The sequence below is a fragment of the Salvelinus fontinalis genome, chromosome 15, assembly GCF_029448725.1.
Source record: "Salvelinus fontinalis isolate EN_2023a chromosome 15, ASM2944872v1, whole genome shotgun sequence".
Classification (NCBI taxonomy): domain Eukaryota; kingdom Metazoa; phylum Chordata; class Actinopteri; order Salmoniformes; family Salmonidae; genus Salvelinus; species Salvelinus fontinalis.
The window spans coordinates 1,428,196-1,455,619 of NC_074679.1; the positions used below are offsets into that span (position 1 = coordinate 1,428,196).

Genomic DNA, 27,424 nt, shown 5'->3' on the forward strand with positions numbered 1-27,424 from the left:
GTTGTTGTTGTACTAGCTGTTACCCGTTGTTGTTGTCTTAGCTGTTACCCGTTGTTGTTGTCCTAGCTGTTTACCCGTTGTTGTTGTCCTAGCTGTTTACCCGTTGTTGTTGTCCTAGCTGTTTACCCGTTGTTGTTGTCCTAGCTGTTACCCGTTGTTGTTGTCCTAGCTGTTTACCCGTTGTTGTTGTCCTAGCTGTTTACCCGTTGTTGTTGTTGTCTTAGCTGTTTACCCGTTGTTGTATTAGCTGTTTACCCGTTGTTGTCCTAGCTGTTTACCCGTTGTTGTTGTCTTAGCTGTTTACCCGTTGTTGTTGTTGTCTTAGCTGTTTACCCGTTGTTGTTGTTGTCTTAGCTGTTTACCCGTTGTTGTTGTTGTCCTAGCTGTTTACCCGTTGTTGTTGTTGTCTTAGCTGTTTACCCGTTGTTGTTGTTGTCTTAGCTGTTTACCCGTTGTTGTTGTCTTAGCTGTTTACCCGTTGTTGTTGTCCTAGCTGTTTACCCGTTGTTGTTGTTGTCCTAGCTGTTTACCCGTTGTTGTTGTCCTAGCTGTTTACCCGTTGTTGTTGTCTTAGCTGTTTACCCGTTGTTGTTGTCTTAGCTGTTTACCCGTTGTTGTCCTAGCTGTTTACCCGTTGTTGTTGTTGTCCTAGCTGTTTACCCGTTGTTGTTGTTGTCCTAGCTGTTTACCCGTTGTTGTTGTTGTCTTAGCTGTTTACCCGTTGTTGTTGTCTTAGCTGTTTACCTGTTGTTGTTGTTGTCCTAGTTGTTTACCCGTTGTTGTTGTTGTCCTAGCTGTTTACCCGTTGTTGTTGTTGTCTTAGCTGTTTACCCGTTGTTGTTGTCTTAACTGTTTACCCGTTGTTGTTGTCTTAGCTGTTTACCCGTTGTTGTCTTAGCTGTTTACCCGTTGTTGTTGTTGTCTTAGCTGTTTACCTGTTGTTGTTGTCCTAGCTGTTTACCCGTTGTTGTTGTTGTCTTAGCTGTTTACCCATTGTTGTTGTTGTCTTAGCTGTTTACCCGTTGTTGTTGTTGTTGTTGTCTTAGCTGTTTACCCGTTGTTGTTGTTGTCTTAGCTGTTTACCCGTTGTTGTTGTTGTCCTAGCTGTTTACCCGTTGTTGTTGTCTTAGCTGTTTACCCGTTGTTGTTGTCTTAGCTGTTTACCCGTTGTTGTTGTCTTAGCTGTTTACCCGTTGTTGTCCTAGCTGTTTACCCGTTGTTGTTGTCTTAGCTGTTTACCTGTTGTTGTCCTAGCTGTTTACCCGTTGTTGTTGTTGTCCTAGCTGTTTACCCGTTGTTGTTGTTGTCCTAGCTGTTTACCCGTTGTTGTTGTTGTCCTAGCTGTTTACCCGTTGTTGTTGTCTTAGCTGTTTACCCGTTGTTGTTGTTGTCCTAGCTGTTTACCCGTTGTTGTTGTCCTAGCTGTTTACCCGTTGTTGTTGTCCTAGCTGTTTACCCGTTGTTGTTGTTGTCTTAGCTGTTTACCCGTTGTTGTCTTAGCTGTTTACCCGTTGTTGTTGTCTTAGCTGTTTACCCGTTGTTGTTGTCTTAGCTGTTTACCCGTTGTTGTTGTCTTAGCTGTTTACCCGTTGTTGTTGTTGTTGTCTTAGCTGTTTACCCGTTGTTGTTGTCCTAGCTGTTTACCCGTTGTTGTCTTAGCTGTTTACCCGTTGTTGTTGTCCTAGCTGTTTACCCGTTGTTGTTGTTGTCTTAGCTGTTTACCCGTTGTTGTTGTCCTAGCTGTTTACCCGTTGTTGTTGTTGTCTTAGCTGTTTACCCGTTGTTGTTGTCCTAGCTGTTTACCCGTTGTTGTTGTCCTAGCTGTTTACCCGTGGTTGTCTCACTCGTTGTCTTAGCTCTCCCAATCAACACCTGTGATTGCTTTATGCCTCTCTCTTATGTCAATATGCCTTGTATACTGTTGTTTAGGGCAGCTCTCATTGTTTTATTTTACTGTGGAGCCCCTAGTCTTGCTCAACATGCCTCAGATAACACCTTTGTCCCAACCCCACACATGCGGAGACCTCACCTAGCTTAACTGACGCCTCCAGAGATGCAACCTCTCTCATCGTCACTCAATGCCTAGGTTTACCCACACTGTACTCACACCCTACCATACCCTTGTCTGTACATTATGCCCTGAATCTATCCTACCACGCCCAGAAATCTGCTCCTTTTATTAGACGACCAGTTCACTAGACGACCAGTTCATATAGCCTTTAGCCGTACCCTCATCCTACTCCTCTTCTGTTCCTCTGGTGATGTAGAGGTTAACCCAGACCCTGTAGCCCCCAGCATAAGACCTATTCCCCAGGCGCTCTCATTTGTTGACTTCTGCAACCGTAAAAGCCTTGGGTTCATGCATGTTAACATTAGAAGGCCACCAAAAACTCTGAAATTTCCATCCCCAATTACAACATTTTCCATCAAGACAGAACTGCTAAAGGGGGCTGAATTGCAATCTACTGTAGAGATAGCCTGCAGAGTTCTGTCATACTATCCAGGTCTATGCCTAAACAGTTTGGGCTTCTACTTTTAAACATCCATCTCTCCAGAAATAAGTCCCTCACTGTTGCCACTTGTTATAGACCCCCCTCAACTCCCAGCTGTGCCCTGGGAACCATATGTGAATTGACTGCCCCCCATCTATCTTCAGAGTTTGTTCTGTTAGGTGACCTAAACTGGGATATGCTTAACACCCCGGCCGTCCTACAATCTAAGCTAGATGCCCTCTAACTCACACAAATGATCAAGGAACCTACCAGGTACAACCCCAAATCCGTAACCATGGGCACCATCATAGATATCATCCTGACCAACTTGCCCTCTAAATACACCTCTGCTGTCTTCAAGATCTTAGCAATCACTGCCTCATTGCCGGCGTCCGTAATGGGCCTGCGGTCAAACGACCACCGCTCATCACTGTCAAACGCTCCCTAGAACACTTCTGCGAGCAGGCCTTTCTAATCGACCTGGCCTGGGTATCCTTGAAGGATACTGACCTCATCCCATCAGTAGAGGATGCCTGGTTGTTCTTTAAAAGTGCCTTCCTCACCATCTTAAATAAGCGTGCCCCATTCAAAAAATGTAGATCTAAGAACAGATATAGCCCTTGGTTCACTCCAGACCTGACTGCCCTTGACCAGCACAAAAATATTCTGTGGCGTACTGCAATAGCTTCGAGTAGTCCCCACGATGTTTAACAGCCGTCTTCATCAACGTGGCCAAGGCTTTCGACTCTGTCAATCACCGTATTCTTATCGGCAGACTCAATAGCCTTGGTTTCTCTAATGACTGCCTCGTTTGGTTCACTAGCTATTTCTCAGACAGACTTCAGTGTGTCAAATCGGAGGGCCTGTTGTCCGGACCTCTAGCAGTCTCTATGGGGGTGCCACAGGGTTCAATTCATGGGCCGACTCTCTTCTCTGTATATATCAATGATGTTGCTCTTGCTGCTGGTGATTCTCTGATCCAAATCTTCAATCCTGTTCCAACCAGAGAATTTCTTTGTCTTTAGAAATGCAATGGAACTCAAGCTAACTCACACATGAACGCGCATGGTCAGCTCATGGCACTCTGGCCGAGACCTTACTCAATCCCCTCTCATTCGCCCCCACTTCACAGTAGATGCATCAAACAAGGTTCTAAAGACTGTTGACATCTAGTGGAAGCCTTAGGAAGTGCAATATGACCCCATAGACACTGTGTATTCGATAGGCCAAGAGTTGAAAAACTACAAACCTCAGATTTCCCACTTCCTGGTTGGATTTCTCAGGTTTTCGCCTGCCATATGAATTCTGTTATACTCACAGACATCATTCAAATAGTTTTAGAAACTTCAGAGTGTTTTATATCCAAATCTACTAATACTATGCATATATTAGCAACTGGGACTGAGTAGCAGGCAGTTTACTCTGGGCACGCTTTTCATCCAAGCGTGAAAATGCTGCCCCCTAGCCCAAACAGGTTAAACAGCTTGGAAAATTCCCGAAAATTATGTCATGGCTTTAGAAGCTTCCGATAGGCTAATTGACATAATTTGAGTCAATTGGAGGTATGTCAAGGCCTACCTTCAAACTCAGTGCCTCTTTGCATCATGGGACATTCAAAAAGATCAGCCAAGACCTCAGAAAAAAAATTGTAGACCTCCATATGTCTGGTTCATACTTGGGAGCAATTTCCAAACGCCTGAAGGTACCACGTTCATCTGTACAAAAAATAGACATGATAAATCATGTATGTTATAGGTGTGTTATTATGTTCTGTGTTCCTGTAACGATGTGCGCTGAGAGTCGGGAAGCAAGTTCAGGGAGTGAGTGTTTTAATAAATTAAAGCAACACAAAGCACAAACAACGCACCGACATGAAACAGAGTCAATAACACCTGAGGAAAGAGCCAAGGGGAGGGACAGATACAGGGAAGATAATCAAGGAGGTGATGGAGTCCAGGTGAGGGACAGATATAGGGAAGATAATCAAGGAGGTGATGGAGTCCAGGTGAGGGACAGATACAGGGAAGATAATCAAGGAGGTGATGGAGTCCAGGTGAGGGACAGATACAGGGAAGATAATCAAGGAGGTGATGGAGTCCAGGGGAGAGACAGATACAGGGAAGATAATCAAGGAGGTGATGGAGTCCAGGTGAGGGACAGATACAGGGAAGATAATCAAGGAGGTGATGGAGTCCAGGTGAGGGACAGATACAGGGAAGATAATCAAGGAGGTGATGGAGTCCAGGGGAGGGACAGAGGGAGATAATCAAGGAGGTGATGGAGTCCAGGTGAGGGACAGATACAGGGAAGATAATCAAGGAGGTGATGGAGTCCAGGTGAGGGACAGATACAGGGAAGATAATCAAGGAGGTGATGGAGTCCAGGTGAGGGACAGATACAGGGAAGATAATCAAGGAGGTGATGGAGTCCAGGTGAGGGACAGATACAGGGAAGATAATCAAGGAGGTGATGGAGTCCAGGTGAGGGACAGATACAGGGAAGATAATCAAGGAGGTGATGGAGTCCAGGTGAGGGACAGATACAGGGAAGATAATCAAGGAGGTGATGGAGTCCAGGTGAGTGACAGATACAGGGAAGATAATCAAGGAGGTGATGGAGTCCAGGTGAGGGACAGATACAGGGAAGATAATCAAGGAGGTGATGGAGTCCAGGTGAGGGACAGATACAGGGAAGATAATCAAGGAGGTGATGGAGTCCAGGTGAGGGACAGATACAGGGAAGATAATCAAGGAGGTGATGGAGTCCAGGTGAGGGACAGATACAGGGAAGATAATCAAGGAGGTGATGGAGTCCAGGTGAGGGACAGATACAGGGAAGATAATCAAGGAGGTGATGGAGTCCAGGTGAGGGACAGATACAGGGAAGATAATCAAGGAGGTGATGGAGTCCAGGTGAGGGACAGATACAGGGGGAAGATAATCAAGGAGGTGATGGAGTCCAGGTGAGGGACAGATACAGGGAAGATAATCAAGGAGGTGATGGAGTCCAGGTGAGGGACAGATACAGGGAAGATAATCAATGAGATGATGGAGTCCAGGTGAGGGACAGATACAGGGAAGATAATCAAGGAGGTGATGGAGTCCAGGTGAGGGACAGATACAGGGAAGATAATCAAGGAGGTGATGGAGTCCAGGTGAGGGACAGATACAGGGAAGATAATCAAGGAGGTGATGGAGTCCAGGTGAGGGACAGATACAGGGGGAAGATAATCAAGGAGGTGATGGAGTCCAGGTGAGGGACAGATACAGGGAAGATAATCAAGGAGGTGATGGAGTCCAGGTGAGGGACAGATACAGGGAAGATAATCAAGGAGGTGATGGAGTCCAGGTGAGGGACAGAGGGAGATAATCAAGGAGGTGATGGAGTCCAGGTGAGGGACAGATACAGGGAAGATAATCAAGGAGGTGATGGAGTCCAGGTGAGGGACAGATACAGGGAAGATAATCAAGGAGGTGATGGAGTCCAGGTGAGGGACAGATACAGGGAAGATAATCAAGGAGGTGATGGAGTCCAGGTGAGGGACAGATACAGGGAAGATAATCAAGGAGGTGATGGAGTCCAGGTGAGGGACAGATATAGGGAAGATAATCAAGGAGGTGATGGAGTCCAGGTGAGGGACAGATACAGGGAAGATAATCAATGAGATGATGGAGTCCAGGTGAGTGACAGATACAGGGAAGATAATCAAGGAGGTGATGGAGTCCAGGTGAGGGACAGATACAGGGAAGATAATCAAGGAGGTGATGGAGTCCAGGTGAGGGACAGATACAGGGAAGATAATCAAGGAGGTGATGGAGTCCAGGGGAGAGACAGATACAGGGAAGATAATCAAGGAGGTGATGGAGTCCAGGTGAGGGACAGATACAGGGAAGATAATCAAGGAGGTGATGGAGTCCAGGTGAGGGACAGATACAGGGAAGATAATCAAGGAGGTGATGGAGTCCAGGTGAGGGACAGATACAGGGAAGATAATCAAGGAGGTGATGGAGTCCAGGTGAGGGACAGATACAGGGAAGATAATCAAGGAGGTGATGGAGTCCAGGTGAGGGACAGATACAGGGAAGATAAACAAGGAGGTGATGGAGTCCAGGTGAGGGACAGATACAGGGAAGATAATCAAGGAGGTGATGGAGTCCAGGTGAGGGACAGATACAGGGAAGATAATCAAGGAGGTGATGGAGTCCAGGTGAGGGACAGATACAGGGAAGATAATCAAGGAGGTGATGGAGTCCAGGTGAGGGACAGATACAGGGAAGATAATCAAGGAGGTGATGGAGTCCAGGTGAGGGACAGATACAGGGGGAAGATAATCAAGGAGGTGATGGAGTCCAGGTGAGGGACAGATACAGGGGGAAGATAATCAAGGAGGTGATGGAGTCCAGGTGAGGGACAGATACAGGGAAGATAATCAAGGAGGTGATGGAGTCCAGGGGAGGGACAGATACAGGGAAGATAATCAAGGAGGTGATGGAGTCCAGGTGAGGGACAGATATAGGGAAGATAATCAAGGAGGTGATGGAGTCCAGGTGAGGGACAGATACAGGGAAGATAATCAAGGAGGTGATGGAGTCCAGGTGAGGGACAGATACAGGGAAGATAATCAAGGAGGTGATGGAGTCCAGGTGAGGGACAGATACAGGGAAGATAAACAAGGAGGTGATGGAGTCCAGGTGAGGGACAGATACAGGGAAGATAATCAAGGAGGTGATGGAGTCCAGGTGAGGGACAGATACAGGGAAGATAATCAAGGAGGTGATGGAGTCCAGGTGAGGGACAGATACAGGGAAGATAATCAAGGAGGTGATGGAGTCCAGGTGAGGGACAGATACAGGGAAGATAATCAAGGAGGTGATGGAGTCCAGGTGAGGGACAGATACAGGGGGAAGATAATCAAGGAGGTGATGGAGTCCAGGTGAGGGACAGATACAGGGGGAAGATAATCAAGGAGGTGATGGAGTCCAGGTGAGGGACAGATACAGGGAAGATAATCAAGGAGGTGATGGAGTCCAGGGGAGGGACAGATACAGGGAAGATAATCAAGGAGGTGATGGAGTCCAGGTGAGGGACAGATGCAGGGAAGATAATCAAGGAGGTGATGGAGTCCATGTGAGGGACAGATACAGGGAAGATAATCAAGGAGGTGATGGAGTCCAGGTGAGGGACAGATACAGGGGGAAGATAATCAAGGAGGTGATGGAGTCCAGGGGAGGGACAGATACAGGGAAGATAATCAAGGAGGTGATGGAGTCCAGGTGAGGGACAGATACAGGGAAGATAATCAAGGAGGTGATGGAGTCCAGGTGAGGGACAGATACAGGGGGAAGATAATCAAGGAGGTGATGGAGTCCAGGTGAGGGACAGATACAGGGGGAAGATAATCAAGGAGGTGATGGAGTCCAGGTGAGGGACAGATACAGGGGGAAGATAATCAAGGAGGTGATGGAGTCCAGGGGAGGGACAGATACAGGGAAGATAATCAAGGAGGTGATGGAGTCCAGGGGAGGGACAGATACAGGGAAGATAATCAAGGAGGTGATGGAGTCCAGGTGAGGGACAGATATAGGGAAGATAATCAAGGAGGTGATGGAGTCCAGGTGAGGGACAGATACAGGGAAGATAATCAAGGAGGTGATGGAGTCCAGGTGAGGGACAGATACAGGGAAGATAATCAAGGAGGTGATGGAGTCCAGGTGAGGGACAGATACAGGGAAGATAATCAAGGAGGTGATGGAGTCCAGGTGAGGGACAGATACAGGGAAGATAATCAAGGAGGTGATGGAGTCCAGGTGAGGGACAGATACAGGGAAGATAATCAAGGAGGTGATGGAGTCCAGGTGAGGGACAGATACAGGGGGAAGATAATCAAGGAGGTGATGGAGTCCAGGTGAGGGACAGATACAGGGGGAAGATAATCAAGGAGGTGATGGAGTCCAGGTGAGGGACAGATACAGGGAAGATAATCAAGGAGGTGATGGAGTCCAGGGGAGGGACAGATACAGGGAAGATAATCAAGGAGGTGATGGAGTCCAGGTGAGGGACAGATGCAGGGAAGATAATCAAGGAGGTGATGGAGTCCATGTGAGGGACAGATGCAGGGAAGATAATCAAGGAGGTGATGGAGTCCATGTGAGGGACAGATACAGGGAAGATAATCAAGGAGGTGATGGAGTCCAGGTGAGGGACAGATACAGGGGGAAGATAATCAAGGAGGTGATGGAGTCCAGGGGAGGGACAGATACAGGGAAGATAATCAAGGAGGTGATGGAGTCCAGGTGAGGGACAGATGCAGGGAAGATAATCAAGGAGATGATGGAGTCCAGGTGAGTGACAGATACAGGGAAGATAATCAAGGAGGTGATGGAGTCCAGGTGAGGGACAGATACAGGGAAGATAATCAAGGAGGTGATGGAGTCCAGGTGAGGGACAGATACAGGGAAGATAATCAAGGAGGTGATGGAGTCCAGGTGAGGGACAGATACAGGGAAGATAATCAAGGAGGTGATGGAGTCCAGGTGAGGGACAGATACAGGGAAGATAAACAAGGAGGTGATGGAGTCCAGGTGAGGGACAGATACAGGGAAGATAATCAAGGAGGTGATGGAGTCCAGGTGAGGGACAGATACAGGGAAGATAATCAAGGAGGTGATGGAGTCCAGGTGAGGGACAGATACAGGGAAGATAATCAAGGAGGTGATGGAGTCCAGGTGAGGGACAGATACAGGGAAGATAATCAAGGAGGTGATGGAGTCCAGGGGAGGGACAGATACAGGGGGAAGATAATCAAGGAGGTGATGGAGTCCAGGGGAGGGACAGATACAGGGAAGATAATCAAGGAGGTGATGGAGTCCAGGTGAGGGACAGATGCAGGGAAGATAATCAAGGAGGTGATGGAGTCCAGGTGAGGGACAGATACAGCGAAGATAATCAAGGAGGTGATGGAGTCCAGGTGAGGGACAGATACAGGGGGAAGATAATCAAGGAGGTGATGGAGTCCAGGTGAGGGACAGATACAGGGAAGATAATCAAGGAGGTGATGGAGTCCAGGGGAGAGACAGATACAGGGAAGATAATCAAGGAGGTGATGGAGTCCAGGGGAGGGACAGATACAGGGAAGATAATCAAGGAGGTGATGGAGTCCAGGTGAGGGACAGATACAGGGAAGATAATCAAGGAGGTGATGGAGTCCAGGGGAGGGACAGAGGGAGATAATCAAGGAGGTGATGGAGTCCAGGTGAGGGACAGATACAGGGAAGATAATCAAGGAGGTGATGGAGTCCAGGTGAGGGACAGATACAGGGAAGATAATCAAGGAGGTGATGGAGTCCAGGTGAGGGACAGATACAGGGAAGATAATCAAGGAGGTGATGGAGTCCAGGTGAGGGACAGATACAGGGAAGATAATCAAGGAGGTGATGGAGTCCAGGTGAGGGACAGATACAGGGAAGATAATCAAGGAGGTGATGGAGTCCAGGTGAGGGACAGATACAGGGAAGATAATCAAGGAGGTGATGGAGTCCAGGTGAGTGACAGATACAGGGAAGATAATCAAGGAGGTGATGGAGTCCAGGTGAGGGACAGATACAGGGAAGATAATCAAGGAGGTGATGGAGTCCAGGTGAGGGACAGATACAGGGAAGATAATCAAGGAGGTGATGGAGTCCAGGTGAGGGACAGATACAGGGAAGATAATCAAGGAGGTGATGGAGTCCAGGTGAGGGACAGATACAGGGAAGATAATCAAGGAGGTGATGGAGTCCAGGTGAGGGACAGATACAGGGAAGATAATCAAGGAGGTGATGGAGTCCAGGTGAGGGACAGATACAGGGGGAAGATAATCAAGGAGGTGATGGAGTCCAGGTGAGGGACAGATACAGGGAAGATAATCAAGGAGGTGATGGAGTCCAGGTGAGGGACAGATACAGGGAAGATAATCAATGAGATGATGGAGTCCAGGTGAGGGACAGATACAGGGAAGATAATCAAGGAGGTGATGGAGTCCAGGTGAGGGACAGATACAGGGAAGATAATCAAGGAGGTGATGGAGTCCAGGTGAGGGACAGATACAGGGAAGATAATCAAGGAGGTGATGGAGTCCAGGTGAGGGACAGATACAGGGGGAAGATAATCAAGGAGGTGATGGAGTCCAGGTGAGGGACAGATACAGGGAAGATAATCAAGGAGGTGATGGAGTCCAGGTGAGGGACAGATACAGGGAAGATAATCAAGGAGGTGATGGAGTCCAGGTGAGGGACAGATACAGGGAAGATAATCAAGGAGGTGATGGAGTCCAGGTGAGGGACAGATACAGGGAAGATAATCAAGGAGGTGATGGAGTCCAGGTGAGGGACAGAGGGAGATAATCAAGGAGGTGATGGAGTCCAGGTGAGGGACAGATACAGGGAAGATAATCAAGGAGGTGATGGAGTCCAGGTGAGGGACAGATACAGGGAAGATAATCAAGGAGGTGATGGAGTCCAGGTGAGGGACAGATACAGGGAAGATAATCAAGGAGGTGATGGAGTCCAGGTGAGGGACAGATACAGGGAAGATAATCAAGGAGGTGATGGAGTCCAGGTGAGGGACAGATATAGGGAAGATAATCAAGGAGGTGATGGAGTCCAGGTGAGGGACAGATACAGGGAAGATAATCAATGAGATGATGGAGTCCAGGTGAGTGACAGATACAGGGAAGATAATCAAGGAGGTGATGGAGTCCAGGTGAGGGACAGATACAGGGAAGATAATCAAGGAGGTGATGGAGTCCAGGTGAGGGACAGATACAGGGAAGATAATCAAGGAGGTGATGGAGTCCAGGGGAGAGACAGATACAGGGAAGATAATCAAGGAGGTGATGGAGTCCAGGTGAGGGACAGATACAGGGAAGATAATCAAGGAGGTGATGGAGTCCAGGTGAGGGACAGATACAGGGAAGATAATCAAGGAGGTGATGGAGTCCAGGTGAGGGACAGATACAGGGAAGATAATCAAGGAGGTGATGGAGTCCAGGTGAGGGACAGATACAGGGAAGATAATCAAGGAGGTGATGGAGTCCAGGTGAGGGACAGATACAGGGAAGATAAACAAGGAGGTGATGGAGTCCAGGTGAGGGACAGATACAGGGAAGATAATCAAGGAGGTGATGGAGTCCAGGTGAGGGACAGATACAGGGAAGATAATCAAGGAGGTGATGGAGTCCAGGTGAGGGACAGATACAGGGAAGATAATCAAGGAGGTGATGGAGTCCAGGTGAGGGACAGATACAGGGAAGATAATCAAGGAGGTGATGGAGTCCAGGTGAGGGACAGATACAGGGGGAAGATAATCAAGGAGGTGATGGAGTCCAGGTGAGGGACAGATACAGGGGGAAGATAATCAAGGAGGTGATGGAGTCCAGGTGAGGGACAGATACAGGGAAGATAATCAAGGAGGTGATGGAGTCCAGGGGAGGGACAGATACAGGGAAGATAATCAAGGAGGTGATGGAGTCCAGGTGAGGGACAGATATAGGGAAGATAATCAAGGAGGTGATGGAGTCCAGGTGAGGGACAGATACAGGGAAGATAATCAAGGAGGTGATGGAGTCCAGGTGAGGGACAGATACAGGGAAGATAATCAAGGAGGTGATGGAGTCCAGGTGAGGGACAGATACAGGGAAGATAAACAAGGAGGTGATGGAGTCCAGGTGAGGGACAGATACAGGGAAGATAATCAAGGAGGTGATGGAGTCCAGGTGAGGGACAGATACAGGGAAGATAATCAAGGAGGTGATGGAGTCCAGGTGAGGGACAGATACAGGGAAGATAATCAAGGAGGTGATGGAGTCCAGGTGAGGGACAGATACAGGGAAGATAATCAAGGAGGTGATGGAGTCCAGGTGAGGGACAGATACAGGGGGAAGATAATCAAGGAGGTGATGGAGTCCAGGTGAGGGACAGATACAGGGGGAAGATAATCAAGGAGGTGATGGAGTCCAGGTGAGGGACAGATACAGGGAAGATAATCAAGGAGGTGATGGAGTCCAGGGGAGGGACAGATACAGGGAAGATAATCAAGGAGGTGATGGAGTCCAGGTGAGGGACAGATGCAGGGAAGATAATCAAGGAGGTGATGGAGTCCATGTGAGGGACAGATACAGGGAAGATAATCAAGGAGGTGATGGAGTCCAGGTGAGGGACAGATACAGGGGGAAGATAATCAAGGAGGTGATGGAGTCCAGGGGAGGGACAGATACAGGGAAGATAATCAAGGAGGTGATGGAGTCCAGGTGAGGGACAGATACAGGGAAGATAATCAAGGAGGTGATGGAGTCCAGGTGAGGGACAGATACAGGGGGAAGATAATCAAGGAGGTGATGGAGTCCAGGTGAGGGACAGATACAGGGGGAAGATAATCAAGGAGGTGATGGAGTCCAGGTGAGGGACAGATACAGGGGGAAGATAATCAAGGAGGTGATGGAGTCCAGGGGAGGGACAGATACAGGGAAGATAATCAAGGAGGTGATGGAGTCCAGGGGAGGGACAGATACAGGGAAGATAATCAAGGAGGTGATGGAGTCCAGGTGAGGGACAGATATAGGGAAGATAATCAAGGAGGTGATGGAGTCCAGGTGAGGGACAGATACAGGGAAGATAATCAAGGAGGTGATGGAGTCCAGGTGAGGGACAGATACAGGGAAGATAATCAAGGAGGTGATGGAGTCCAGGTGAGGGACAGATACAGGGAAGATAATCAAGGAGATGATGGAGTCCAGGTGAGTGACAGATACAGGGAAGATAATCAAGGAGGTGATGGAGTCCAGGTGAGGGACAGATACAGGGAAGATAATCAAGGAGGTGATGGAGTCCAGGTGAGGGACAGATACAGGGAAGATAATCAAGGAGGTGATGGAGTCCAGGTGAGGGACAGATACAGGGAAGATAATCAAGGAGGTGATGGAGTCCAGGTGAGGGAGAGATACAGGGAAGATAAACAAGGAGGTGATGGAGTCCAGGTGAGGGACAGATACAGGGAAGATAATCAAGGAGGTGATGGAGTCCAGGTGAGGGACAGATACAGGGAAGATAATCAAGGAGGTGATGGAGTCCAGGTGAGGGACAGATACAGGGAAGATAATCAAGGAGGTGATGGAGTCCAGGTGAGGGACAGATACAGGGGGAAGATAATCAAGGAGGTGATGGAGTCCAGGTGAGGGACAGATACAGGGGGAAGATAATCAAGGAGGTGATGGAGTCCAGGTGAGGGACAGATACAGGGAAGATAATCAAGGAGGTGATGGAGTCCAGGGGAGGGACAGATACAGGGAAGATAATCAAGGAGGTGATGGAGTCCAGGTGAGGGACAGATGCAGGGAAGATAATCAAGGAGGTGATGGAGTCCATGTGAGGGACAGATGCAGGGAAGATAATCAAGGAGGTGATGGAGTCCATGTGAGGGACAGATACAGGGAAGATAATCAAGGAGGTGATGGAGTCCAGGTGAGGGACAGATACAGGGGGAAGATAATCAAGGAGGTGATGGAGTCCAGGGGAGGGACAGATACAGGGAAGATAATCAAGGAGGTGATGGAGTCCAGGTGAGGGACAGATGCAGGGAAGATAATCAAGGAGATGATGGAGTCCAGGTGAGTGACAGATACAGGGAAGATAATCAAGGAGGTGATGGAGTCCAGGTGATGGACAGATACAGGGAAGATAATCAAGGAGGTGATGGAGTCCAGGTGAGGGACAGATACAGGGAAGATAATCAAGGAGATGATGGAGTCCAGGTGAGGGACAGATACAGGGAAGATAATCAAGGAGGTGATGGAGTCCAGGTGAGGGACAGATACAGGGAAGATAAACAAGGAGGTGATGGAGTCCAGGTGAGGGACAGATACAGGGAAGATAATCAAGGAGGTGATGGAGTCCAGGTGAGGGACAGATACAGGGAAGATAATCAAGGAGGTGATGGAGTCCAGGTGAGGGACAGATACAGGGAAGATAATCAAGGAGGTGATGGAGTCCAGGTGAGGGACAGATACAGGGAAGATAATCAAGGAGGTGATGGAGTCCAGGGGAGGGACAGATACAGGGGGAAGATAATCAAGGAGGTGATGGAGTCCAGGGGAGGGACAGATACAGGGAAGATAATCAAGGAGGTGATGGAGTCCAGGTGAGGGACAGATGCAGGGAAGATAATCAAGGAGGTGATGGAGTCCAGGTGAGGGACAGATACAGCGAAGATAATCAAGGAGGTGATGGAGTCCAGGTGAGGGACAGATACAGGGGGAAGATAATCAAGGAGGTGATGGAGTCCAGGTGAGGGACAGATACAGGGGGAAGATAATCAAGGAGGTGATGGAGTCCAGGTGAGGGACAGATACAGGGAAGATAATCAAGGAGGTGATGGAGTCCAGGGGAGGGACAGATACAGGGAAGATAATCAAGGAGGTGATGGAGTCCAGGTGAGGGACAGATGCAGGGAAGATAATCAAGGAGGTGATGGAGTCCAGGTGAGGGACAGATACAGGGAAGATAATCAAGGAGGTGATGGAGTCCAGGTGAGGGACAGATACAGGGGGAAGATAATCAAGGAGGTGATGGAGTCCAGGTGAGGGACAGATACAGGGAAGATAATCAAGGAGGTGATGGAGTCCAGGTGAGGGGCAGATGCAGGGAAGATAATCAAGGAGGTGATGGAGTCCAGGGGAGGGGCAGATACAGGGAAGATAATCAAGGAGGTGGTGGAGTCCAGGTGAGGGACAGATACAGGGAAGATAATCAAGGAGGTGATGGAGTCCAGGTGAGGGGCAGATGCAGGGAAGATAATCAAGGAGGTGATGGAGTCCAGGGGAGGGGCAGATACAGGGAAGATAATCAAGGAGGTGATGGAGTCCAGGTGAGGGACAGATACAGGGAAGATAATCAAGGAGGTGGTGGAGTCCAGGTGAGGGACAGATACAGGGAAGATAATCAAGGAGGTGATGGAGTCCAGGTGAGGGTCATGAGACGATGGTGACAGGTGTGCGGGATAATCAGCAGCCTGATGACCTAGAGGCCGGAGAGGGAGTATACGTGACAGTTCCAGGCGTCTTCTAAGGAAAGGGGAAGGGGGATATCCTAGCCAGTTATACAACTGAATGCCTTCAACTGAAATGTGTATTATTTATTTAACCCAACCCCTCTGAATCAGAGAGGTGGGGGGGATGCCTTAATCAACATCCACGTCTTCCTCATTTAACCCTCTGAATCAGAGAGGTGGGGGGATGCCTTAATCAACATCCACGTCTTCCTCATTTAACCCTCTGAATCAGAGAGGTGGGGGGGATGCCTTAATCAACATCCACGTCTTCCTCATTTAACCCTCTGAATCAGAGAGGTGGGGGGGATGCCTTAATCAACATCCACGTCTTCCTCATTTAACCCTCTGAATCAGAGAGGTGGGGGGGATGCCTTAATCAACATCCACGTCTTCCTCATTTAACCCTCTGAATCAGAGAGGTGGGGGGGATGCCTTAATCAACATCCACGTCTTCCTCATTTAACCCTCTGAATCAGAGAGGTGGGGGGGATGCCTTAATCAACATCCACGTCTTCCTCATTTAACCCTCTGAATCAGAGAGGTGGGGGGGCTGCCTTAATCGACATCCACGTCTTCCTCATTTAACCCCTCTGAATCAGAGAGGTGGGGGGGCTGCCTTAATCAACATCCACGTCTTCCTCATTTAACCCTCTGAATCAGAGAGGTGCAGGGGGCTGCCTTAACATCCACGTCTTCGGCTCCCGGGGAACAGTGGGTTAACTGCCTTGCTCAGGGCCCGGGGAACAGTGGGTTAACTGCCTTGCTCAGGGCCCGGGGAACAGTGGGTTAACTGCCTTGTTCAGGGCCCGGGGAACAGTGGGTTAACTGCCTTGTTCTGGGCCCGGGGAACAGTGGGTTAACTGCCTTGCTCAGGGGAACAGTGGGTTAACTGCCTTGTTCAGGGCCCGGGGAACAGTGGGTTAACTGCCTTGTTCTGGGCCCGGGGAACAGTGGGTTAACTGCCTTGTTCTGGGCCCGGGGAACAGTGGGTTAACTGCCATGTTCTAACCTAGTGGTTATGTTCTGTGTTCCAGGCATGTTATGGGATTCTGAAGGTGCCAAAGGGAAGCTGGCTGTGTCGGACCTGTGACCTCGGCATCTTGCCAAAATGCCAACTCTGCCCCAAGAAGGGCGGGGCCATGAAACCCACCCGCAGCGGAACAAAGTGGGTTCACGTCAGCTGTGCCCTGTGGATCCCCGAGGTGATGAACCCTAACCTCTGACCCCCAAGTCTATATGGTCTGTCCAATCATATGTCTTTGTCCAAGCCTATCCTGGTATGCTGTCTCATCAAGGAGGCTTGAAATTATAAAGTGATACTATCCTAGTGTTTCAATGATGGTTGCATAAAGGGGACTTTCACATTTTGGCAAGGAGTGTATTGTTTAATGATTGTGTGTTTGTAGGTGAGCATTGGGAACCCAGAGAAGATGGAGCCGATCACCAACATGTCCCACATCCCCAGTAACAGATGGGCTCTGACCTGCTGTCTCTGTAAAGACCAGACTGGAGCCTGTATACAGGTACACACGGACACTGGAGCTATGTAGCTACTGCATTGAGAAGGCTTTCTACCTGGTAGTTACCTCAACAATCCTCTCTCTCTGCATTCCCTCAGTGTTCAGCTGAGAGTTGTAACTCTCTCTGCATTCCCTCAGTGTTCAGCTAAGAGTTGTAACTCTCTCCGTATTTCCTCAGTGTTCAGCTAAGAGTTGTAACTCTCTCTGTATTCCCTCAGTGTTCGGCTGAGAGTTGTATCTCTCTCTATTCCCTCAGTGTTCAGCTAAGAGTTGTAACTCTCTCCGTATTTCCTCAGTGTTCAGCTAAGAGTTGTAACTCTCTCTGTATTCCCTCAGTGTTCGGCTGAGAGTTGTAACTCTCTCTATTCCCTCAGTGTTCAGCTAAGAGTTGTAACTCTCTCCGTATTTCCTCAGTGTTCAGCTAAGAGTTGTAACTCTCTCTGTATTCCCTCAGTGTTCAGCTGAGAGTTGTAACTCTCTCCGTATTCCCTCAGTGTTCAGCTGAGAGTTGTAACTCTCTCCGTATTCCCTCAGTGTTCAGCTAAGAGTTGTAACTCTCTCTGTATTCCCTCAGTGTTCAGCTGAGAGTTGTAACTCTCTCTGTATTCCGTCAGTGTTCAGCTAAGAGTTGTAACTCTCTCTGTATTCCCTCAGTGTTCAGCTAAGAGTTGTAACTCTCTCCGTATTCCCTCAGTGTTCAGCTGAGAGTTGTAACTCTCTCTGTATTCCCTCAGTGTTCAGCTAAGAGCTGTAACTCTCTGTATTCCCTCAGTGTTCAGCTAAGAGCTGTAACTCTCTCTGTATTCCCTCAGTGTTCAGCTAAGAGTTGTAACTCTCTCTGTATTCCCTCAGTGTTCAGCTAAGAGTTGTAACTCTCTCCGTATTCCCTCAGTGTTCAGCTAAGAGTTGTAACTCTCTCTGTATTCCCTCAGTGTTCAGCTAAGAGCTGTCGGACAGCGTTCCATGTGAGCTGTGCCTTACAGAGCCTGGAGATGAACACCATCCTGACCGAGCAGGATGAGGTCAAGTTCAAATCCTTTTGCCCCAAACACTCCGGTCTGAAGGGAGGACAGGACGGAGAGGGGGAGGAGGGGGCCAGAGACAATAAGTGGCGGAAGAGTGACAGAGTCAGAGGTGATGAAGTTCCACCCCCCAAGGAGGAGAGCAGGGTGAACCAGCAGGCGGTGAACCTGCGTCAGATCAAACTGCAGCAGCTGGAGGAGGAGTTCTACCAGTTTGTTGACGTTAAGGAGGTAGCCAATCACCTGCAGTTGCCCCCGGAAACGGTAGACTTCCTGTATCAATACTGGAAGCTGAAGCGCCGAGCCAATCACAGCCAGCCGTTGCTGACCCCCCAGAAGGAGGAGGAGGAGAGTCTGGCGAGGAGAGAGCATGATATCCTCCTCCACCGCCTACAGCTGTTCACTCACCTCCGCCAGGATCTGGAGAGGGTAGGTTCTACTTCCCCTTCCTGTTGCAGACTGACTGACGCTACTACTCTACTAGACAGACTGACTGACGGTACTACTCTACTAGACAGACTGACTGACGGTACTACTCTACTAGACAGACAGACAGACTGACGGTACTACTCTACTAGACAGACAGACTGACTGACGGTACTACTCTACTAGACAGACTGACTGACGGTACTACTCTACTAGACAGACTGACTGACTGACGGTACTACTCTACTAGACAGACTGACTGACTGACGGTACTACTCTACTAGACAGACTGACTGACTGACGGTACTACTCTACTAGACAGACTGACTGACGGTACTACTCTACTAGACAGACTGACTGACTGACGGTACTACTCTACTAGACAGACTGACTGACTGACGGTACTACTCTACTAGACAGACTGACTGACGGTACTAGTCTACTAGACAGACTGACTGACGGTACTACTCTACTAGACAGACTGACTGACGGTACTACTCTACTAGACAGACTGACTGACGGTACTACTCTACTAGACAGACTGACTGACTGACGGTACTACTCTACTAGACAGACAGACAGACTGACGGTACTACTCTACTAGACAGACAGACTGACTGACGGTACTACTCTACTAGACAGACTGACTGACTGACGGTACTACTCTACTAGACAGACTGACTGACTGACGGTACTACTCTACTAGACAGACTGACTGACTGACGGTACTACTCTACCAGACAGACTGACTGACGGTACTACTCTACCAGACAGACTGACTGACTGACGGTACTACTCTACCAGACAGACTGACTGACGGTACTACTCTACTAGACAGACTGACTGACTGACGGTACTACTCTACTAGACAGACTGACTGACGGTACTACTCTACCAGACAGACTGACTGACTGACGGTACTACTCTACTAGACAGACTGACTGACGGTACTACTCTACTAGACAGACTGACTGACGGTACTACTCTACTAGACAGACTGACTGACTGACGGTACTACTCTACTAGACAGACAGACAGACTGACGGTACTACTCTACCAGACAGACTGACTGACGGTACTACTCTAGCAGACAGACTGACTGACGGTACTACTCTACTAGACTGACTGACTGACTGACGGTACTACTCTACTAGACAGACTGACTGACTGACGGTACTACTCTACTAGACTGACTGACTGACGGTACTACTCTACTAGACAGACTGACTGACTGACGGTACTACTCTACTAGACAGACTGACTGACTGACGGTACTACTCTACTAGACAGACTGACTGACTGACGGTACTACTCTACTAGACAGACTGACTGACGGTACTACTCTACTAGACAGACTGACTGACGGTACTACTCTACTAGACAGACTGACTGACTGACGGTACTACTCTACTAGACTGACTGACTGACGGTACTACTCTACTAGACAGACTGACTGACGGTACTACTCTACCAGACAGACTGACTGACGGTACTACTCTACTAGACTGACTGACTGACTGACGGTACTACTCTACTAGACAGACTGACTGACTGACGGTACTACTCTACTAGACAGACTGACTGACTGACGGTACTACTCTACTAGACAGACTGACTGACTGACGGTACTACTCTACTAGACAGACTGACTGACTGACGGTACTACTCTACTAGACTGAGTGACTGACGGTACTACTCTACTAGACAGACTGACTGACGGTACTACTCTACTAGACAGACTGACTGACGGTACTACTCTACTAGACAGACTGACTGACGGTACTACTCTACTAGACAGACTGACTGACTGACGGTACTACTCTACTAGACAGACTGACTGACGGTACTACTCTACCAGACAGACTGACTGACTGACGGTACTACTCTACTAGACAGACTGACTGACTGACGGTACTACTCTACTAGACAGACTGACTGACTGACGGTACTACTCTACTAGACAGACTGACTGACGGTACTACTCTACTAGACTGACTGACTGACGGTACTACTCTACCAGACAGACTGACTGACTGACAGTACTACTCTACTTGACAGACTGACTGACGGTACTACTCTACCAGACAGACTGACTGACTGACGGTACTACTCTACTAGACAGACTGACTGACGGTACTACTCTACTAGACAGACTGACTGACTGACAGTACTACTCTACTTGACAGACTGACTGACGCTACTACTCTACTAGACAGACTGACTGACGCTACTACTCTACTAGACTGACTGACTGACGGTACTACTCTACTAGACAGACTGACTGACGGTACTACTCTACTAGACAGACTGACTGACTGACGGTACTACTCTACTAGACAGACTGACTGACGGTACTACTCTACTAGACAGACTGACTGACGGTACTACTCTACTAGACTGACTGACTGACGGTACTACTCTACTAGACAGACTGACTGACGGTACTACTCTACTAGACAGACAGACTGACTGACGCTACTACTCTACTAGACAGACTGACTGACGGTACTACTCTACTAGACAGACTGACTGACGGTACTACTCTACTAGACAGACTGACTGACTGACGGTACTACTCTACTAGACAGACTGACTGACGGACGGTACTACTCTACTAGACAGACTGACTGACGGACGGTACTACTCTACTAGACAGACTGACTGACGGACGGTACTACTCTACTAGACAGACTGACAGACTGACGGTACTACTCTACTTGACAGACTGACTGACTGACGGTACTACTCTACTAGACTGACTGACTGACGGTACTACTCTACTAGACAGACTGACTGACAATACTACTCTACTAGACAGACTGACTGACTGACGGTACTACTCTACTAGACAGACTGACTGACTGACGGTACTACTCTACTAGACAGACAGACTGACTGACGGTACTACTCTACTAGACAGACTGACTGACGGTACTACTCTACTAGACAGACTGACTGACGGTACTACTCTACTAGACAGACTGACTTACTGACGGTACTACTCTACTAGACAGACTGACTGACTGACGGTACTACTCTACTAGACAGACTGACTGACAATACTACTCTACTAGACAGACTGACTGACTGACGGTACTACTCTACTAGACAGACTGACTGACTGACGGTACTACTCTACTAGACAGACAGACTGACTGACGGTACTACTCTACTTGACAGACTGACTGACTGACGGTACTACTCTACTAGACAGACTGACTGACTGACGGTACTACTCTACTAGACAGACTGACTGACTGACGGTACTACTCTACTAGACAGACTGACTGACTGACGGTACTACTCTACTAGACAGACTGACTGACTGACGGTACTACTCTACTAGACAGACTGACTGACTGACGGTACTACTCTACTAGACAGACTGACTGACTGACGGTACTACTCTACTAGACAGACTGACTGACTGACGGTACTACTCTACTAGACAGACTGACTGACTGACGGTACTACTCTACTAGACTGACTGACTGACTGACGGTACTACTCTACTAGACAGACTGACTGACTGACGGTACTACTCTACTAGACAGACTGACTGACTGACGGTACTACTCTACTAGACAGACTGACTGACTGACGGTACTACTCTACTAGACAGACTGACTGACTGACGGTACTACTAGACAGACTGACTGACTGACGGTACTACTCTACTAGACAGACTGACTGACTGACGGTACTACTCTACTAGACTGACTGACTGACGGTACTACTAGACAGACTGACTGACTGACGGTACTACTCTACTAGACAGACAGACTGACTGACGGTACTACTCTACTAGACAGACAGACTGACTGACGGTACTACTCTACTAGACAGACTGACTGACTGACGGTACTACTCTACTAGACAGACTGACTGACTGACGGTACTACTCTACTAGACAGACTGACTGACTGACGGTACTACTCTACTAGACAGACTGACTGACTGACGGTACTACTCTACTAGACAGACTGACTGACGGTACTACTCTACTAGACAGACTGACTGACGGTACTACTCTACTAGACAGACAGACTGACTGACGGTACTACTCTACTAGACAGACTGACTGACGGTACTACTCTACTAGACAGACTGACTGACTGACGGTACTACTCTACTAGACAGACTGACTGACTGACGGTACTACTCTACTAGACAGACAGACAGACTGACGGTACTACTCTACTAGACAGACTGACTGACGGTACTACTCTACTAGACAGACTGACTGACGGTACTACTCTACTAGACAGACTGACTGACTGACGGTACTACTCTACTAGACAGACTGACTGACTGACGGTACTACTCTACTAGACAGACTGACTGACTGACGGTACTAGTCTACTAGACAGACTGACTGACGGTACTACTCTACTAGACAGACTGACTGACGGTACTACTCTACTAGACAGACTGACTGACTGACGGTACTACTCTACTAGACAGACTGACTGACTGACGGTACTACTCTACTAGACAGACTGACTGACTGACGGTACTACTCTACTAGACAGACTGACTGACTGACGGTACTAGTCTACTAGACAGACTGACTGACGGTACTAGTCTACTAGACAGACTGACTGACGGTACTACTCTACTAGACAGACTGACTGACGGTACTACTCTACTAGACAGACTGACTGACGGTACTAGTCTACTAGACAGACTGACTGACGGTACTACTCTACTAGACAGACTGACTGACGGTACTACTCTACTAGACAGACTGACTGACGGTACTAGTCTACTAGACAGACTGACTGACGGTACTACTCTACTAGACAGACTGACTGACGGTACTAGTCTACTAGACAGACTGACTGACGGTACTACTCTACTAGACAGACTGACTGACGGTACTAGTCTACTAGACAGACTGACTGACGGTACTACTCTACTAGACAGACTGACTGACGGTACTACTCTACTAGACAGACTGACTGACGGTACTACTCTACTAGACAGACTGACTGACGGTACTAGTCTACTAGACAGACTGACTGACGGTACTACTCTACTAGACAGACTGACTGACGGTACTACTCTACTAGACAGACTGACTGACGGTACTAGTCTACTAGACAGACTGACTGACGGTACTACTCTACTAGACAGACTGACTGACTGACTGATGGTACTACTCTACTAGACAGACTGACTGACGGTACTACTCTACTAGACAGACTGACTGACTGACGGTACTACTCTACTAGACAGACTGACTGACGGTACTACTCTACTAGACAGACTGACTGACGGTACTACTCTACTAGACAGACTGACTGACGGTACTAGTCTACTAGACAGACTGACTGACGGTACTAGTCTACTAGACAGACTGACTGACGGTACTACTCTACTAGACAGACTGACTGACGGTACTACTCTACTAGACAGACTGACTGACGGTACTAGTCTACTAGACAGACTGACTGACGGTACTACTCTACTAGACAGACTGACTGACGGTACTACTCTACTAGACAGACTGACTGACGGTACTAGTCTACTAGACAGACTGACTGACGGTACTACTCTACTAGACAGACTGACTGACGGTACTAGTCTACTAGACAGACTGACTGACGGTACTACTCTACTAGACAGACTGACTGACGGTACTAGTCTACTAGACAGACTGACTGACGGTACTACTCTACTAGACAGACTGACTGACGGTACTACTCTACTAGACAGACTGACTGACGGTACTACTCTACTAGACAGACTGACTGACGGTACTAGTCTACTAGACAGACTGACTGACGGTACTACTCTACTAGACAGACTGACTGACGGTACTACTCTACTAGACAGACTGACTGACGGTACTAGTCTACTAGACAGACTGACTGACGGTACTACTCTACTAGACAGACTGACTGACTGACTGATGGTACTACTCTACTAGACAGACTGACTGACGGTACTACTCTACTAGACAGACTGACTGACTGACGGTACTACTCTACTAGACAGACTGACTGACGGTACTACTCTACTAGACAGACTGACTGACGGTACTACTCTACTAGACAGACTGACTGACGGTACTAGTCTACTAGACAGACTGACTGACGGTACTAGTCTACTAGACAGACTGACTGACGGTACTACTCTACTAGACAGACTGACTGACGGTACTACTCTACTAGACAGACTGACTGACGGTACTAGTCTACTAGACAGACTGACTGACGGTACTACTCTACTAGACAGACTGACTGACTGACTGACGGTACTACTCTACTAGACAGGCAGCAGCTGGAGACACTTAGCGAGAGACAGATGACCAGTTTGTCACCCTACACATGTTTGTGTTGTGTATGACAAGATGAGATAAAATAGGTTTATATTGTGGGGATTATGTTTGGGATGTTTGAGTCTGTAAATTGTGTTGGTTGTGTTGCAGGTGCGTAACCTGAGCTACATGGTCACACGGAGGGAGAAGATAAAGAGGACTCTGTGGAGGATCCAGGAACAGATCTTCAGTCATCAGGCCGCGCTGCTGGACCATGAGATCATCAACGGTACGTCATGGCTGGTAGTCATGGATAGGATGGTAGTCATGGTTATGATGGTAGTCATGGTTATGATGGTAGTCATGGATAGGCTGGTAGTCATGGATAGGATGGTAGTCATGGATAGGATGGTAGTCATGGTTAGGCTGGTAGTCATGGATAGGATGGTAGTCATGGATAGGATGGTAGTCATGGTTAGGCTGGTAGTCATGGATAGGATGGTAGTCATGGTTAGGCTGGTAGTCATGGATAGGCTGGTAGTCATGGATAGGATGGTAGTCATGGATAGGATGGTAGTCATGGTTAGGCTGGTAGTCATGGATAGGATGGTAGTCATGGATAGGATGGTAGTCATGGATAGGATGGTAGTCATGGATAGGATGGTAGTCATGGATAGGCTGGTAGTCATGGTTAGGCTGGTAGTCATGGATAGGATGGTAGTCATGGATAGGCTGGTAGTCATGGATAGGATGGTAGTCATGGATAGGATGGTAGTCATGGTTAGGCTGGTAGTCATGGATAGGATGGTAGTCATGGATAGGATGGTAGTCATGGATAGGATGGTAGTCATGGATAGGATGGTAGTCATGGATAGGATGGTAGTCATGGTTAGGCTGGTAGTCATGGATAGGATGGTAGTCATGGATAGGATGGTAGTCATGGTTAGGCTGGTAGTCATGGATAGGATGGTAGTCATGGATAGGATGGTAGTCATGGTTAGGCTGGTAGTCATGGATAGGATGGTAGTCATGGATAGGATGGTAGTCATGGTTAGGCTGGTAGTCATGGATAGGATGGTAGTCATGGATAGGATGGTAGTCATGGTTAGGCTGGTAGTCATGGATAGGATGGTAGTCATGGTTAGGCTGGTAGTCATGGATAGGATGGTAGTCATGGATAGGATGGTAGTCATGGATAGGATGGTAGTCATGGATAGGATGGTAGTCATGGTTAGGATGGTAGTCATGGATAGGCTGGTAGTCATGGATAGGATGGTAGTCATGGATAGGATGGTAGTCATGGATAGGCTGGTAGTCATGGTTATGATTAGGCTGGTAGTCATGGATAGGATGGTAGTCATGGTTATGATTAGGCTGGTAGTCATGGATAGGATGGTAGTCATGGTTAGGCTGGTAGTCATGGTTAGGCTGGTAGTCATGGTTATGCTGGTAGTCATGGTTATGATTATGCTGGTAGTCATGGTTAGGCTGGTAGTCATGGATAGGATGGTAGTCATGGATAGGCTGGTAGTCATGGTTAGGCTGGTAGTCATGGATAGGATGGTAGTCATGGTTATGATTAGGCTGGTAGTCATGGATAGGATGAGGCTGGTACGTTGTGGTTAGGAAAAACTTGTAGACCTCCACAAGTCTGGTTCATCCTTGGGAGCAATTTCCAAACGCCTGAAGGTGCCACGTTCATTTGTACAAACAATAGTACGCAAGTATAAACACCATGGGACCACGCAGCCGTCATACCGCTCAGGAAGGAGACGCGTTCTGTCTCCTAGAGATGAACGTACTTTGGTGCCCAAAGTGCATATCAATCTCAGAACAACAGCAAAGGACCTTGTGAAGATATTGGAGGAAACAGGTACAAAAGTATCTATATCCACAATAAAACGAGTCCTATATCGACATAACCTGAAAGGCTGCTCAGCAAGGAAGAAGCCACTGCTCCAAAACCGGCATAAAAAAGCCAGACTACGGTTTTGCAACTGCACATGGGGACAAAGATCGTACTTTTTGGAGAAATGTCCTCTGGTCTGATGAAACAAAAATGGAACTGTTTGGCCATAATGACCATTGTTATGTTTGGAGGAAAAAGGGGGAGGCTTGCAAGCCGAAGAACACCATCCCAACCGTGAGGCACGGGGGTGGCAGCATCATGTTGTGGGGGTGCTTTGCTGCAGGAGGGACTGGTGCACTTCACAAAATAGATGGCATCATGAGGCAGGAAAATGATGTGGATATATTGAAGCAACATCTCAAGACATCAGCCAGGAAGTTAAAGCTTGGTCGCAAATGGGTCTTCCAAATGGACAATGACCCCAAGCATACTTCCAAAGTTTTGGCAAAATGGCTCAAGGACAACAAAGTCAAGGTATTGGAATGGCCATCACAAAGCCCTGACCTCAATCCTATAGAAAATATGTGGGCAGAACTGAAAAATCATGTATGAGCAAGGAGGCCTACAAACCTGACTCAGTCACACCAACTCTGTCAAGAGGAATGGGCCAAAATTCACCCAACTTATTGTGGGAAGCTTGTGGAAGGCATCCCGACGCATTTGACCATCTGAAATGGGCCACCCACACAGACAGTGTCGTCTGTAGCGTCAGA

At 48.3% G+C, this 27,424-nt stretch overlaps 1 protein-coding gene across 3 annotated transcripts in view; it reads left to right on the forward strand.

The window, feature by feature from the left end:
- The window catches only part of LOC129811257 (protein Jade-1-like), an 82,782-nt gene that overhangs the window by 35,396 nt on the left and 19,962 nt on the right, over nucleotides 1–27,424 (forward strand). For all 3 annotated transcript variants that reach the window (XM_055862421.1, XM_055862420.1, XM_055862419.1), the window contains exons 7-10: nucleotides 16,607–16,774; nucleotides 16,979–17,095; nucleotides 18,025–18,543; nucleotides 24,974–25,091. In XM_055862421.1, the coding sequence (XP_055718396.1) occupies nucleotides 16,607–16,774; nucleotides 16,979–17,095; nucleotides 18,025–18,543; nucleotides 24,974–25,091 (922 nt within the window). The remainder of the gene's footprint in view (nucleotides 1–16,606; nucleotides 16,775–16,978; nucleotides 17,096–18,024; nucleotides 18,544–24,973; nucleotides 25,092–27,424) is intronic.